Here is a 16216-nt window from a genome sequence, read left to right as displayed (position 1 = left end):
CTAATATTTATTATATTTTTAAAACCAACTACCTGCATGTCTTTCCTCACCACATCCATAAACCTTCTTCTTGGTCTTTCTCTTTTCCTCCTTCCTGGTGGCTCCATCCTCAGCATTCTCTTATCGATATGCCCCATGTCCCTCCTCGGCACATGTCAAAACCATCTCAATCTCACCTCCCTCAACTTGTCTCCAAAACGTCCTATATGTTCTGTCCCTTTAATAAACTCATTTCTAATCCTGTCCATCCTCGTCACTCCCAACAAAAACCTCAGCATTCAGTTCTGCTACCTCCAGCGCCACCTCCTGTCTTTTATTCAGTGTTCCTGTCTCAAAACTATACAACATCGCAAATCTCACCGCAGTCCTATAAACTTATCCTTACATGCTTGCAGATACCCTTTTATAAAAAAAAATTCACTCCTGCCAGTCTTCTCCACCCTGCCTGCACTCTATTATTCACTTTTCTAACACACTCCATTACTTTGCACTGTTGACCCCAGGTACCTGAACAACACCACCACTGCCCTTTCCTTTTATTCACACACATGTACTCTGTCTTACTCATACTGACTTTCATTCCCCTTCTCTCCAGCACGTACCTCCACCTCTCAAGGATTCTTCTCAACCTGCTTCCTACTCTTACCACAAATAATATCTGCTATCATCATAGTCCACTGAGACTCCTGTCTGACCTTGTCAGTCATCCTTTCCATCACCACTGCAAACAGGAAAGGGCTCAGAGCTGATCCTTGATGCAGTCTCACCTCCACCTTGAACCAGTCTGTCGTACCTACTGCACACTTTACTGCTGTCACACCTGACTTCCTCATACAATACCACAACTCCTCTCTCGGCACCCTGCCATACGCTTTCTCTAAATCCACAAACACACAATGCAACTCCTTCTGATCTTCTCTATACTTCTCCATCAACAACCTCAAAGCAAATATTGCGTCTGTAGTGCTCTTCCCCAGCATGAAACCATACTGTTGCTCACAGATAATCACTCTGTAGTTACTGCATTTTTATATTTTTATATATAGTTCATTTTATCAAGTAAACAAACTTTGTACTCCGTCATGGATGGTGCTAAGCCCGGCTGCAAAGGGAGGATGAGCATTGGGCGAGCAACCCAACCCTGTAACAAAACTGCTACGGAAACGGCAAGTAGTCCTCAGGTCTTTGCCACCCAATGCGCGTGGGTGGACAAAAAATAAAATAAAGGACTACATTTTTACTTTATTGGCAATCAGATGATGAATAAAACATACTAAAGCATATAAAACATACTAAACACAATAGACACTGCTACCACCACTTAATGTTCTCATAGCAAAATAATCCACTAATTAAAACTCCTATGGGAAGCCTTGTCTCACAGCATCAGGTTCCTCAGTGTGATGCTAAACTCAAGGTACAGGCTGTGCAGAGTTTTACATGTTCTATATATATAACACATAATATAGAATATATATAATGCTTAGAAAGGTAACACGGTAATGATATAATAATATTGCCCAGCTCTGTGAGGTCAGGGCAGGTCCCCAACCTTTTTTGCATCATGGCCATTTTTAAGGCACATAACTAAACACAACTGTCAGAGACAGCAAGGCCTTCTCTGCTGGCCTAAACTCAGAATCACTGACTTAAGTTTTAATATAAATTTGTCCATAAATATATATTGAATTATTCCCAACAGTCCATTCTCGTAATTTAATAGCTTTTCTTCTTTAAGCAGTGCAACCAAGTGTGATTTTAAATTTGAGTTTCTATCAGTCAGATTTCAACCATCACATCATGTGTTGCCGAATTCAAAGGAATCTGCCTTCAGGCCTGTAGAGTGAACAGTGCTGGGAAAAGCTTAAAGTACATGAGAATTAGGCTGTTGATTTAACCAATCAGATTTCGAGTCGATGGTACTGGGGCCATCTAGCAGGCACACAACAATGTCAGCATTTTCACATCCTTTTAATTGGATGGTCAGAGTGCACGTGTCAGAGCTTGCAAACTGCACAAGCTCATATATGTTCATGTAAAATTTATATCTGCTTTTTTATTCCACAATGGCTGACAGAGGCGAATAAATTGATTTAGTCACAGATATACTTACAATAACATTTACAAGATGGACTTAAAAAAAATAACCTGGACATTATCAGCCAAAAATAGTTAAAAACATTTATTAAAACTTTTCATGTACCATTTATACTTTTGTGTTTTCTTTTCTTTAGTATTACAAAAACACACAAATTGCCTTCATTTAAAATCCCCAGGAAATCCATAATGCATAGAAGAAAAAATGCACAAAAATGCACAAAAAACTCTTTTTATGCACAATTTTTATGCAGTTATGCTTTTGTTAGAGATGATGAATGCAGATGGTGCAGCTGTGGCTACAGTGAAACAAAACTTGAAGTGTGTTCATTGGGTTTCTTGCTTTAGTATTCATTCCAACTGGATGAAATACCTGTCTGTTATGCAGCACTCTGTTATACTGGGTTTCTGTATTATATTGATGTGCTTTATAGCCGTGGCACCATGATGATGGTATTAAGTGGTGGATTGACTCAGGTAGGACACCACCGAAGGCCTAATGCACGTTCCGCTACTTTATTACTATCATGCATATAATATTTAATTTAGAAATTTTAATCATTGCATATATAATATGCAATGAAACTCAGCTCACCATAATACAGAATAAGTCTAGTCAAGCATCATTTTCACTACATAAAAAAAAGTGAATTCCTTTTTTTATGTACAAAAGTCAATTAAAAGGAGATGAAATATTTTTTTTTTTTAGGTTTTATTATTTCTGTGCGGTTTGCAACCAAAAGATTGATGGCCCAGTAAATGGGGACCCTGGTTTAAAAGGAGCTCACATCTGATGTGGTGGATTTTGATCACAAGCGCGTTCACGTTTTCACGGTAAAGCCCCGGGAGTGTTTGATATAACGCGACGCCAGTTCCCTGTGTGATTATATATATATATATATATATATATGGGTGTATATTGAAAGGGTTACAGAAGGATAGAGGATTTTAATAGAATCCAGAGCGTGAGCGGATGCAGTGTGCGTGTATAAATATATATATATATATATATATATATATATATATATATATATATATATATATATATATATATAGGTGCGTGCGCGTTTCATTGGTGAATAGAGGGATCCCTTGTGATGTCCTCCCTCCTTCTACAACACCCCCTCACCCGCGCGCTCCCTCCCTCCCTCCCTCCCTCCCCGTGCGCTCCCTCCTCCTCCCCGTGCGCGCTGTCTGTGAGTGCGTTCGCGTTAATGGCTCCTCCTGCGCGAGAGAGAGACACCGAGCTCCAGCACCGAGCAGCACAGGGGGAGCTGTCCTCCCAACACCCCGAAAAAAAGGGAAAAAAAATATCTAGCTCTCCGTCAGCGAAATTACAAGTGTTTACGCATTTGAGTTGACTGAATTGAGACCCGAGGACTCCCCCCGTTCCCCATGTTAACGACGGAAGAGGAACGTTAGAAGAAAAAAAAATAAAGCGTTGTTTGAGTTTTTGAAAGATACCAACGAGAGAGAGAAAAAAAATCAACTCGCCAAATGAACTCCGTCAGAGCGACCAACAGAAGACCCAGGCGAGTATCGAGGCCGCGCCCGGTGCAGCCCGAGAGGAACAACGGCGAAAGAGGTGAGAGACGCGCCGAAACAAAAAACCACCGGCGCAGAACGACGAGGCTTTCGGAGTTTTCGCGATCTTTTCACGCGGCCGCCGTGGTTTTGCGCAGAGCCGCTATGGTTTTTTTTTTAAGCCTCCAAAAAGAGCGAGACGCATCGCCAGGAAACGTCGAGGCTTCCCTCAGACCGCGCCGTACAGGCCAGGCCAGGCCGCGCTTTGTTCAGGCTTACAAACGATAGCTTCTCGGCTAGCTGTGGGATAAGGAGATGAAACACAGAGCCGTTACGGAGGTTGTTGGTCGTGCAATTCAATATCTAACGACTCGGGGTCAGGTTTGGACTCGTTGACTAAAACCGGTGCGCTTTTTATTGTTAGTGTAAAGCAACGAAAGAAAAACTTGAGTATAAATCTGTGTGGCGCAGCTGGTTAGCTAGCTAGCCGGTGGGCTGCCATTTTGGAGGGAGGGGGGGTTGTGTATGTAGTAATAGCTGAAGCTAGCTAGCTAGTTCGCTTGCCAACTATCTATTTAATAAGTGTAGCTTGTCGGGAAAAGAAAAAACAAGTGTCAGATGAAATAAAGGAGTATACAGTGTGTTCGTGTCAGATTGAAGCCATTGGGGTTGCAGCATTGTTGATATTCGCCGTTGTTTTATCCCAGGCTGATTACACGGGATCCTGCTAGCTCGGTGACTCATGAAGCTAACTAGCCTCCAGAAACTACGCAGTTGGGTTCAGAATGATTGAGGGGAAAAAATCGCCCGTATTGCAGGATTGCATTTGTTTCTGTTAGAGATCGGTCAAGCCATGTCAACATTACAGACGCAATATCATGTCAACATTAGGTAGCTAACTGGAAACGCCATGGTTTCACCAAACATCTCGGTCGACAAGGCCTCGGGTTGCTTGCTGCCATAGATTACTTCAGGTGGTGATCTTAAAGCTCTGGTTTATCCCTCTTTCAACCAACACTGATCGTCGTCTGGTGAGTGTTTTGTGGCTTTGCTGTCCTACAAACGGCTAACCAAAAAGATTACACCTTTTGTAGGCATTGCTGCTCTATTTGGTTTGTCAGACATTTCTATTTTTGATTCATTGCAAATGGTAGGTTGAGCTGATCAATCAGTGGCGTTCATTTCCTATTTGCAATAATTATATTATCACAATCATCATCGTCCATGATGTCTGTAGCATGCAGTGTTTTTTTTTTTGTTTGTTTTTGTATGTCATGATTGGAAACACGGTTCATATTATTAATGAGGATGCACTGATCCAACAATGGGTGTCTGACCTGAAACACCAGGTTGGTTTCTGTGGAATTAACTAGCTCAGTGCAGTACAGGGTAAAAACTGCAGTAAATAATATTGCTTTTGTTTTACTATTATATATATTTTTTCTATATAATTTGGTGGCAGAAGTTGCAAAGTCTTGCCCGGTTTTCTGTAAGGGTGTAAACTGTATTTCTTTATATATAGTGTCCTACTGTTTGTGATCTACATACAGGTGCTGATTCATTCATTTTGGCCAATGCAATTAGAAACAAGTCTAAAGAAGTGATTACAACCTGAAGTAAAATATATCCCACACCATGTTGTACATGAAACCGTCTGAAAGCCTGCATTTACATGAAATCTGCCCACACGTCGTCGCTTAAACTCCAGGAACCTCGGATTTGTCGGTGATTATTGCAAATCCATCTTTTTATTGGAAATGTAAGGATGTAGGTTCCTCCTTAAACAGAAAACAGTATGCATTTTGGCATCTCGTCACTGTTTGCTGATTATTAGATGTATCTCAAATGTTTGTAAAAGGATTGAGGATATTGATTAGAAGTACACGGGACTAGGTTATCGTTTATATTGTTTATCTTTAAATTTTGGATGTTGTGTCCAGGTACCAAATGTGCCGTAGGGAGGAACAGACTGTAAACCTCAGGTGATCAGTACACCAGGTATACACACAGCAGCGATGAATAGGTAGGGATTCTGCAGTGCAGGTTAGTATTTGGTGCAAGGAAAAATCAGCACATTTAGAGCCTTATCAGGGTCAAGACAGAATTTGATGAATAGTCGTAATTTGCAGACGGTTGTTTATCGGTTAGATATTCATCTTATTTATTTTATTTGCAACTTCGGGTTTGCAGCCATGATGTAGTTGAATTGGATGAAGTGATGCGATTTCCTATCTTTTTGCATTTGGATCATCGTTTTTTTTTTTTTTTTTTTTTGGTTTTTTTTTTTTGCACGCCTCTGATGATTTTTCTGTGAGTGTGTGTCTATTTTTACACGTCTGTCTTGCTCTGTAACAGCTAATCTAGTTTTTACATTTTGGTGGGCTTTCCATTAACTGTGGGTTTGGCTGTGACATTTTCCCCATGAGGACAGCATTATGAAAGGGGTTACCCACCCTGAGGCATCCTTTCTCCACTGAAATCATTCAGAAAGGGGGAAATATGCTATAATTATACAGCATAATTGCAGAGGTTGAGAGGTCCTATGGTAGAATGTGAAACGCAAAGCTGATTGAGGTTTTTCTTCTTTTGTCCCTCCTCTTTGCAGATGAGGACGTCCCTGCAGATATGGTTGCAGAAGAATCTGGTCCAGGAGCTCAAAACAGTCCATACCAACTCCGCAGAAAGTCCTTGTTGCCTAAGAGAACCGCGTGTCCTACAAAAAGCAGTATGGAGGTAACGGTTAACTTGGGAAGCAAACACCACACATGACACATTTGTCAGTACATTTATTTAGACTTTTGCTTTAGATTCGACTTTGTCATTGTGCAAGGTACATGTACAGAGCCAATGAAATGCAGAAGTGGCCTATTTACAATTAATAACAGTAAGATTAAAAGGGTATGTGGTGCATATATACAGGAATGAGGGTGATTAATGTACAGGAGGTGCAGAAGGTAATATGGTATATAGTAATATACAATATACTGTGCAAAGATTATGCATAGATAGACATATCAGAAGATAATATACTCAATGACATGATATAATTATGTACATTCAAGTATGTATGATACAGTATATACAGTTTAAATATGGGTGGAATGTAAATATGGGTGGAATGTACAGTAGTGCAAATGTGAGTTATGCGAAAAAGAAATGTGTAGTGGATAAGCAGTGAAAAATACACAAAAAATGACAATGCAGTATTGAATCAGCTGTTCAGTTCAGTAACAGCCACAGGAACAAGCCTTTCTTTAGTCTGTTTGTGTGGCTCTGAGGCACCTGTAGCGTCAGCCCGATGGTGAAAGGTCAAATGGTTCATGGTTGGGGTGAGCGGTATCTTTGATGATGCCCCTCGTCCTTTGCAGGCAGCGTTTATTGTAAATTTTCTCCAAGGTGGGAAGCTGAGTGCAGATGATTTGTTGGACAGTTTTCACCGCCCTCTAAAGGGCTTTACGGTCCGAAGCAGTGCAGCTACTGTACCACACTGAGATGCAGTTAGTGTGGATGCTCTCAATGGTACAGCGGTAAAAGCGGCTATGCGTGCTCTTTTAAAACCATTAAGACACAATGAAATAAATTCTCTCAATTTCTTTTTAATAGTTTAAATCTTGGAGCTAAGATATAGCTGAAAGGATTTTCATTTGTTTGTGTTGTCATTGGTTAAAATGATTTTTTACTCCATGTGTATGGTGGCTTTGGTAAAGATCAGAACACAATTGAAATTGAGCAAAAGTTACAGTATGTTAATGTAAGTGGTTAAAACAATTAGTGTCTGCATTAATTTCAGATTACCTTTATTGTTTCCAGGGAGCCTCCACTTCAGCAACAGAAACCTTTGGTCATAGAGCAAAACGTGCCCGAGTGTCTGGGAAGTCACAAGACCTTCCAGGTGAGTGTAGAAAACACGTGGTGACATCTCAGTGCTTTGAAAATATTAAACACGTGGATTTGATCGGGTATGGAGAAAGAGAAATGTCAAGTACTTTTTTTCTTCTTTTAATTAAAAGCCATTTACTACGTTTGCTTAACAAATTATTAGGTTACATACAGATTACCTTTATATTCTTTTACTGTCCTTGGTCTGTTAAATGCCTCTGTACATTTCATTATTATGGTGCTCTAACAAAGATTTAGTAATTTAATATCAGTAGGCTCATAATGGTTTCTTGTGTCAGTGTTCTATTTCATGCACGACCAATATATATAGTTTGTATGCTGCTAAGGAGAGGAATAAACAATATTAATCACAGCTTATAAATGATAACAAAAATCTTCTACAAGGTAGATTTTATTTTTTTTCCTGAAAGCGTGCATTAATACACACACAGGGATATCAGTACAGATTTCTCGTGAATCCTGGGAAGTGCTGGGCTCTGCAATATTTTTTTATCAACTGCTTGAAGCTCATTCTTTTTAACAACATTAAGCCGTGGACTGTTCTGTTTCATGTGCGTGTCTTATTTGAATTTCATAGATCGCAGGCATGTCAGTTGGTCTACATTAGCATAAATAAGGTGGGACAATAAAAGGACAGCAGCAGCAGCAGCACTCTGGTTTTAATTTCTGTCCTGTCTTATACTCCAGCTTCCCCTGCTGAACAGTATCTCCAGGAAAAGCTTCCAGATGAGGTTGTCCTGAAGATTTTTTCCTACCTGCTGGAGCAAGACCTGTGCCAGGCTGCTTGTGTCTGCAAGCGCTTTAGTGAGCTAGCTAATGACCCAATTCTCTGGTAAGCAGTCACTTTTAGGCTGTTTAGTTTTTATAGGTGATCTTCAACCAGTGTTGTGCTGCTTTTAAATAAGAAGCATTCCTGCACACTTTATTTAATTTGTTACATAATATGCTGTTTGGTGCCCTTTTCAGTACCGATTATGCAGAAAGCTATCCGAATTTACACCAGCAGACAAATCACAACATTCTCTGTTGCAATATGATGTTCCAGATGAGTGTCTCTGGATGTTTAATCATGAGATTTAGTGTGATCACAGGAATATTGATTTGTGTATACTCCACAGTACTCATTTAAATTAGACGTGTAAAAATAACGTTGTGTAAAATGTTCACGTAATGAAGTATGATTATTCGACGAAATCTTTTTGGGGTCCTGCGTAAAGGCGATTCAATTTATTTTTGAAGTCCTTGTTCATTTGGATCTTGTACCCTGTGTATTGCAGGAAGCGATTATACATGGAGGTGTTTGAATACACACGGCCCATGATGCATCCAGAGCCGGGGAAATTCTACCAGATAAACCCTGAAGAATATGAGCAGCCGAACCCATGGAAGGAAAGTTTTCAGCAACTGGTAAGAATGTCTACTGGACATTCCTACAGGGGAAAATGCTTTATATCTGTCTAACAATTAATGTTTATTTCATCATTTTGAAACTATGCAATAATTTTTGTCTCCTTTTTTTAATCTTTCTTTTTCTTTTTTACACACAGTATAAAGGTGCTCATGTAAAGCCCGGTTTTGCAGAACATTTTTACAGCAATCCAGCCAGATACAAAGGCAGAGAGAATATGCTGGTATGTAATTTTTGGTGTTTGTTACTAAAAAAGGAGGATTGCTTTCCCAACCTTTATACTCCTCTTAATATTCATTTTTTGTTTACAGTACTATGACACCATTGAGGATGCATTGGGTGGAGTTCAGGAGGCCCACTTTGATGGGCTGATATTCGTTCATTCTGGAATCTACACAGATGAATGGATTTACATCGAGTCGCCCATTACGATGATTGGTGCAGGTGCGTCTAATTTTAGAAAACCCCCCTAAATAAATTTTATTCATTTGCCAGATAATGCATTTAAAATATTTTTTCCACCGTCTAAACAGCTCCTGGAAAAGTAGCTGATAAAGTTGTCATTGAAAACACTAGAGATTCAACATTTGTTTTTATGGAGGGTTCAGAAGATGCGTATGTAGGTTACATGACCATTAGGGTAAGTCCTGCAAATCCTTCCCTTGTTTTTAAACCCTTTAATCTAACAATGGTGATGGGATGACTAAATATTTTGTTTCACACGCAGTTTAACCCTGATGATAAATCAGCTCAGCATCACAATGCACACCACTGCCTTGAGATCACGGTGAATTGCAGCCCGAATATTGACCACTGCATTATCCGCAGCACCTGCACAGGTAACATTGAAACTTGTTTGCTCAGAATGTGATTACATTTAGTACTCTGCTTTTGTTAGTGTAAATATCTAAATATATCTAATAAGTCACTGCTAGATGTTTTCCTAGACGTTTACAATTTGCTTGTGTCTTCACTGTTCATCATTGTGACACTTCATGTGGTTTTACAGTGGGGTCAGCAGTATGTGTAAGTGGCCAAGGTGCATGTCCCACCATCAAGCACTGCAACATCAGTGACTGTGAAAATGTGGGGCTCTACATCACTGATCATGCGCAGGTAAGAGCCGGAGTAAAAGCTGTTTATTTCTTTCAGGCCCATCAGCAGTTAAAGAATTATAATTGTCTCATTAAAATGAAATACTTAAACTCAACGTGCATTCCAGTGTTTTTAACTGTGCGGTGGAATAAGCAGAGGTCACACTGGTTTATTTGCTTATTCTCTTTGATCTTTATTTCTGACTGCCCACTTGAGAATAAAACATCAAGCAGGATCTCGGTACTGATGCAGATGGCAGTGGCGCTTTAAAATTTGCTTGATTTTATTTATTTTTTATAAAGAGACCAGTTCACCAGCCTCCTCGTCTGTACACTCTTTATCATTACTTCTAAAAAAAAAAAAATACATAGTTAACACTAACTAGCCGATCACACTCCCTAATTAACACAGCAACTGTAACGTGTGTCTGCATGTCATTCTGGAATTTGGAGTCAGACTTTGAGTTGAACAATGATAAACTGATTATCACTGATCATTGGAAATATATAGTTGTTTCATAAGAAAACAATGAAGGTTGAAATATGAGACTGAACATTAGCTTCTGTTTTGAACAGGAAGTGCATAGGATGTGAACAAAATGTAAAAATTAAAACACTCCTAATTTAATTACAATTTAAAAATAAAAAAAAATTATCATACACAAATAACCCTGACCAGTCAACTAATGTACAGCTCCATGCTTGTACCTGTGCTCCGCATAGTTTAATACCCATTGTGCTGAAATTAGATGGTTATACGGGGACTGCTCTAATGTGGCACTATGTAATGCACTGTGATGTGCAATCTCTACCACAAAATGACCTACAAGTTTGAAGCTTGGAAAATGAACTGCTTTATTTCAGATGTAACATGGCTAGTGTGGTGAAGCCATAAGTCATGTGGTATTTTTTTCCTGAAGTTGTGGATGACTACAGTAGTCACTCTTTATTTGTTTATTATTAAAGGGAGCCCTCTTGTGGACTCAGGAGGTTTAAGCAATAAGTGTTTAATAGGTATAAATATAACTAGACTAGACTGAGGGACATTACATGCAATGTAGCATACATTATTACAGAATTACTGCTGTGTAGTTACACAATTGTGCACGTGTGGGTTGTTTTACTGTGATCCTTTTTCAAACCGTTGCTTTCCAATTACTTGTACTAATTCTGAGTTTTTTTTTAAACTCCAGACATTTGACTACATAAATCAGCAAAATAATGTTAATTACAATTGTGAATATCGTAAAAAATATAATATTAGCTGGGGCCAACAGTACAGAGCTGATGCTGTAATTGTGTTTGTTTGAAATTTCTAGGGCATTTATGAAGATAATGAAATCTCCAACAATGCATTAGCTGGGATCTGGGTGAAAAACCATGGCAACCCCATCATCAGGAGGAACCATATCCATCATGGCAGAGATGTTGGCGTGTTCACATTTGACCATGGCATGGTAGGATCAAGGCTCCATTTTGACTTTCTGATCTCATTGCTTGCTACCAGCCATTAAGTGAAGACTTGTATTTTTGTCTCCCTCTACAGGGCTATTTTGAGAGCTGCAACATCCACAGAAACAGAATTGCAGGTTTTGAGGTAAAAGCGTATGCCAACCCCACAGTGGTACGCTGTGAAATTCACCATGGCCAAACAGGAGGCATCTATGTCCATGAGAAGGGTCGGGGCCAGTTTATAGAGAATAAGATCTACGCTAATAACTTTGCTGGTGTGTGGATCACATCAAACAGTGACCCCACGATTAGGTCAGTGTTCCTTACTTATCCATAATGTGTAAAACTTTAGATGTTCTCTCGTATGCTTATGTACATGCCCAAAACTGTTTGGTTTTCTGATGTATGTATTAAATATACATTGTAGACTATAGACGCTTTCTTTTTGTCTTAGCAAATATCAAGTTGCTCAGTTGTCTGTTGTATTTTTTCCTTTTAGGGGTAATGCCATCTTCAATGGAAACCAGGGTGGTGTTTACATATTTGGTGATGGCAGAGGGCTCATAGAGGGCAATGATATTTATGGAAACGCCCTGGCTGGCATTCAGATTCGAACCAACAGCTGCCCTATAGTCAGACACAACAAGATACATGATGGACAACATGGCGGAATCTATGTGGTGAGTACGGCTTCATATAATTAGGCAGGTGCCGGTATGTTTTTAGATGAAATTGTAAAAGTAAATGGCTATAAATATATTTACAATGTTTTTGGGCGCTTGTTTAATGTGTGTAATACTCGCATGTATTTGTAGCACGAAAAGGGCCAGGGCGTTATTGAGGAGAATGAAGTATATAGCAACACTTTGGCAGGAGTGTGGGTGACCACAGGGAGCACACCTGTGCTCAGGCGGAACAGGATACACAGTGGCAAACAGGTCGGGAGATCCTTCACTTTTTTTCTATCTCATGTCTTTATTTGTCCCTTATCTCTTTCATTCTGAGCTGATTTCCGTTTATAGGTTGGAGTGTATTTCTATGATAATGGTCATGGAGTATTAGAAGATAACGATATCTACAACCACATGTACTCTGGTGTACAAATCAGGTAGGGACCACTGATTTTTTTTTTTTTTTGTATTTATAGGTTTAAATATTTATGTGAATTGCATACAGCATTTTTTTTTTTCACTGTTGACACAGAACTGGAAGCAACCCTAAGATTAGACGAAACAAAATCTGGGGAGGGCAGAATGGAGGCATTCTTGTTTACAACTCTGGTAAGTTAATTATCTGGCAACTCCCTCCTCCATTCCATGCTTATTAGAGTGATGAGCTTGAATCCATATTTGTTAGGGTTTTTTTTTTCTCACCTTTTCGATGTATTCGAGCCATGTCAATGCAGCAGAAACAAATATTTTTGGATTATGTATCTGCTAATACTGAAAACCGGTATTCAACATTCATGTCTCCACCCCTTTAGGTTTGGGCTTCATTGAGGACAATGAGATATTTGACAATGCCATGGCAGGAGTATGGATCAAGACTGACAGCAACCCCACCCTACGCAGGAACAAGATCCATGATGGCCGAGATGGTGGGATCTGCATATTCAATGGCGGAAGGGGTAAGTCTAAAGAGGGTTATACAAATGCAAATTAACAGCAACACGTCATATCTGTAATTTTGGGTTTGGACACTGATATAAATGCTTCTGCATTCAGGATTGTTGGAGGAAAATGATATCTTCAGAAATGCCCAGGCTGGTGTGTTAATTAGCACCAACAGCCACCCAGTGTTGAGAAAGAACCGAATATTTGATGGCTTTGCCGCAGGTCAGTTGGCTGTTGTATGTTTTACAGAGGGGGGGGGGCGCTTTGGTACAAATGCAGCGGTTATTTATCGTTTCTTCTCTCTAGGTATTGAGATAACAAACCATGCAACGGCGACTTTAGAAGGCAATCAAATATTCAATAACAGATTTGGAGGGCTGTTTCTTGCCTCTGGTGTCAATGTTACAATGAAAGGTAATTATTGTTATTGACAGCTACATCTTCTGTTACCCTGTTCTTGCTGGATGACCTCTAATGCAGTCGTTCCGTCTTAATCCTTCAGACAACAAAATCATGAACAATCAAGATGCCATAGAGAAAGCTGTGAGCAGAGGTCAGTGCCTGTACAAGATTTCCAGTTACACCAGCTATCCCATGCACGATTTTTACAGGTACAGTAACTGGTGTGGTGATCACCTCATTAAAAAAACAGGAATTTTAAGTTTTAGTTTTGTATTTTCTGTAAAAGTTCTGTATATTAACACAATTTTTTTCTGTTTTTTTTGCGGATTCAGATGTCACACCTGTAACACAACAGACAGAAATGCAATCTGTGTGAACTGTATTAAGAAGTGCCACCAAGGGCATGATGTCGAGTTTATACGACATGATAGGTGAGTCCTGTGCGTTTATTGTTCATACTGTTCTAGGTTCTTATTGCACTGCTGTACCTAACACTATACTAGAAGCTATATGATTTGATAATTTATTTATTTTGATTGAATAATGCCTTATCTGTGTCTGCTTAATCTAACCCATGTAGGTTTTTCTGTGACTGTGGTGCGGGAACGCTGTCGAACCCTTGCACATTAGCTGGAGAGCCGACACATGACACGGACACTCTGTATGACTCGGCACCTCCTATAGAGTCTAACACATTACAACACAACTAAGCCTCAACTTGTTCTCCATCTCAGCACCCTGGTCTTTAATTTATCCTGTCTTCAAAGCAAGAGCTTCTATAACTTTGTTCTTAGAAAGACTCTGCATACAAAGCGACAGGACAACAAACTTTTTAGACTTGAATAAATTGTTGTATGGTAAAGGAAACCATTTGGAGTGGAAACATGGGACCCCTGCAGATCTCTACCTGTTTGCTGGATAGAGATGTCTCTATATTGCTAAAAAGGTTCTGATACAAGCAGACGCGAGAGATTCCCCGTTCATTTTCCGTTGGCTCTCAATCTGCAAAGAGTTCATAGTTGACTAAAGCTTTGGAGTTAAGAGTTAAGAGCTGCACAGAGAAGCAATATGTTGACTCAGGATTCTGGAGATTAAGAGGAGAGACAACCATGGCATCAACTTTCAGCAGAAGAACGATGGAAATGCCCATAACCGATAAGCCTGTGCAGTCTCTGATGTGTGCAGGTTCAGGTGAAGTTCTTTTGCAGTTTTGTACAGATGTAACAGTGGCCAGGCCCCACCCCCCCACCCACCCCCAAAAGAGACTCTGCCTGGATAAGAGGGAGAGCCATGATGACATGGCTTCCTTGGCAACGGTTTCTAGGTAACAGATTTGCTGGTTCTATGTATGGTATAAAAAAAATTTGGAAAAAAAAAAAATGTGATTAGCACTTGTTCTTTTTTTTTTTTTTTTTTTTTTTTTTTTAAATGTTATTCTGATCAACAAATATGATTTTAATGCTTTCTCATGTAGTTTTGTATCTTCAAGCAAAAATCTTACAGTATTTGAATGTCTTTTATTTTATTATATATTATAATTATTATTGTTATTAATATTTTCGTTAGCGCATGTTAGGCTTGTAATCATACTGTGTCTCAGCATATAAATTCTTTCTGTGAAAGAGGAATAGTGAAAAAAAGATTTGGAAAACACTACAATGTCCTCCAGCCATGGTTTTCGATAGGCAAGATGTGAACCAGTTAATGTGTGGTTGGTGTGTGTGTGTGTGCGCCCCCCCCCCCCCCCTTTTTTTTTTATATATTTTATTTTATTTTTATTATTGCTATTTTGTGATTGTTTTTATATCAGGTTGTCACCCTGGTAAAGCCTGTGTGTTGTCCCACAGCTCTGTTTGCTTCACCATTCACTGCCATTTACACAAAAGGGAAATTTCCCTTTTTTTTCTTTTTTCTTTTATTATAAATGTCTGTTTAAACATTTGGAAAAGTCTATCCAGACTTTAAAGTCCTAACGAGGTCCCAAATTAAATGGAAGTGTTTGTGAACACTGGAACATTTATTAATCTTTATGTGAAGTCCTGCTTCACTTATGCTTTTATTCTGGTCCATAGTAATACATTTTATGGACAGTGATTCGTATATCACCCCGTTTATTTTAGTCCATAAAATGTTATTTTTGCCCTTGGCCAATTTATTTGCCTGATATTGAGTGATGAATATAATTGAAAAGCATTGCTGGAGTTTGCCATGTTTTAAGGCCCTGGCCTCTTCAAAGCTGAAACACAAGTCTCTACGGCCTCGTTGTCTTTTTGCCCCTCTCTTCATCCCCATCTCTGTGTAATGTGGTGACTGTGGCTTCTCATGCCGCCGCAATTGTATGCATGTACCATAACATCTAGACTTAATATATTGTGAAGTATTCAATAACCATTATGTAGATGCTAGTGTGAATTCAAAAAGGGTTTAATTTCCTAGAAAACAAAAGAAAGAGGAAACTGGTCATTTTTAAGAAAATAAACTTTATTAGATCAAGGCTCATCGCTTTCTTTCGTGTGGAAATGTACACATTAGGGGTCAGAATTCATTCACAAATTTGACTGTGCTTTTAAGGTTGTCAAATATTTTTTTCATTTGTCTGCAAACATCCAGATCTCAGTCATGTTTTCTTTTTTTTTTTTTTTTTTTAATCAACCTTTGGCTTATTGCTTCCTTACTGCTATTCTTTTGTGCATGTATAGTATAGCTATCACTACAGTTGTAAACAT

At 39.1% G+C, this 16216-nt stretch overlaps 1 protein-coding gene across 2 annotated transcripts; it reads left to right on the top strand.

Moving 5' to 3' along the window:
• Nucleotides 1-3283: 3283 nt before the first annotated feature.
• Nucleotides 3284-15983, top strand: fbxo11b (F-box protein 11b). Of its 2 annotated transcripts, none has more exons than XM_046854443.1 (22): nucleotides 3284-3682; nucleotides 6227-6354; nucleotides 7432-7513; nucleotides 8209-8353; nucleotides 8799-8928; nucleotides 9069-9152; nucleotides 9241-9373; nucleotides 9463-9569; nucleotides 9657-9768; nucleotides 9939-10045; nucleotides 11343-11480; nucleotides 11570-11787; nucleotides 11975-12155; nucleotides 12291-12413; nucleotides 12498-12583; nucleotides 12679-12755; nucleotides 12959-13102; nucleotides 13200-13310; nucleotides 13395-13502; nucleotides 13591-13699; nucleotides 13823-13921; nucleotides 14071-15983. In XM_046854443.1, the coding sequence occupies exons 1-22, from the start codon at nucleotides 3595-3597 to the stop codon at nucleotides 14198-14200; spliced, it is 2640 nt and encodes an 879-aa protein (XP_046710399.1). In that variant the 5' UTR covers nucleotides 3284-3594; the 3' UTR covers nucleotides 14201-15983. The 2 variants fall into 2 exon arrangements, with proteins under 2 accessions (XP_046710399.1, XP_046710400.1); XM_046854444.1 differs by lacking the exon at nucleotides 3284-3682 and adding an exon at nucleotides 4154-4652.
• Nucleotides 15984-16216: the final 233 nt, after the last annotated feature.

Source organism: Silurus meridionalis, chromosome 7, assembly GCF_014805685.1.
Source record: "Silurus meridionalis isolate SWU-2019-XX chromosome 7, ASM1480568v1, whole genome shotgun sequence".
NCBI lineage: Eukaryota > Metazoa > Chordata > Actinopteri > Siluriformes > Siluridae > Silurus > Silurus meridionalis.
This window is presented reverse-complemented; position numbering and strand designations above follow the sequence as displayed.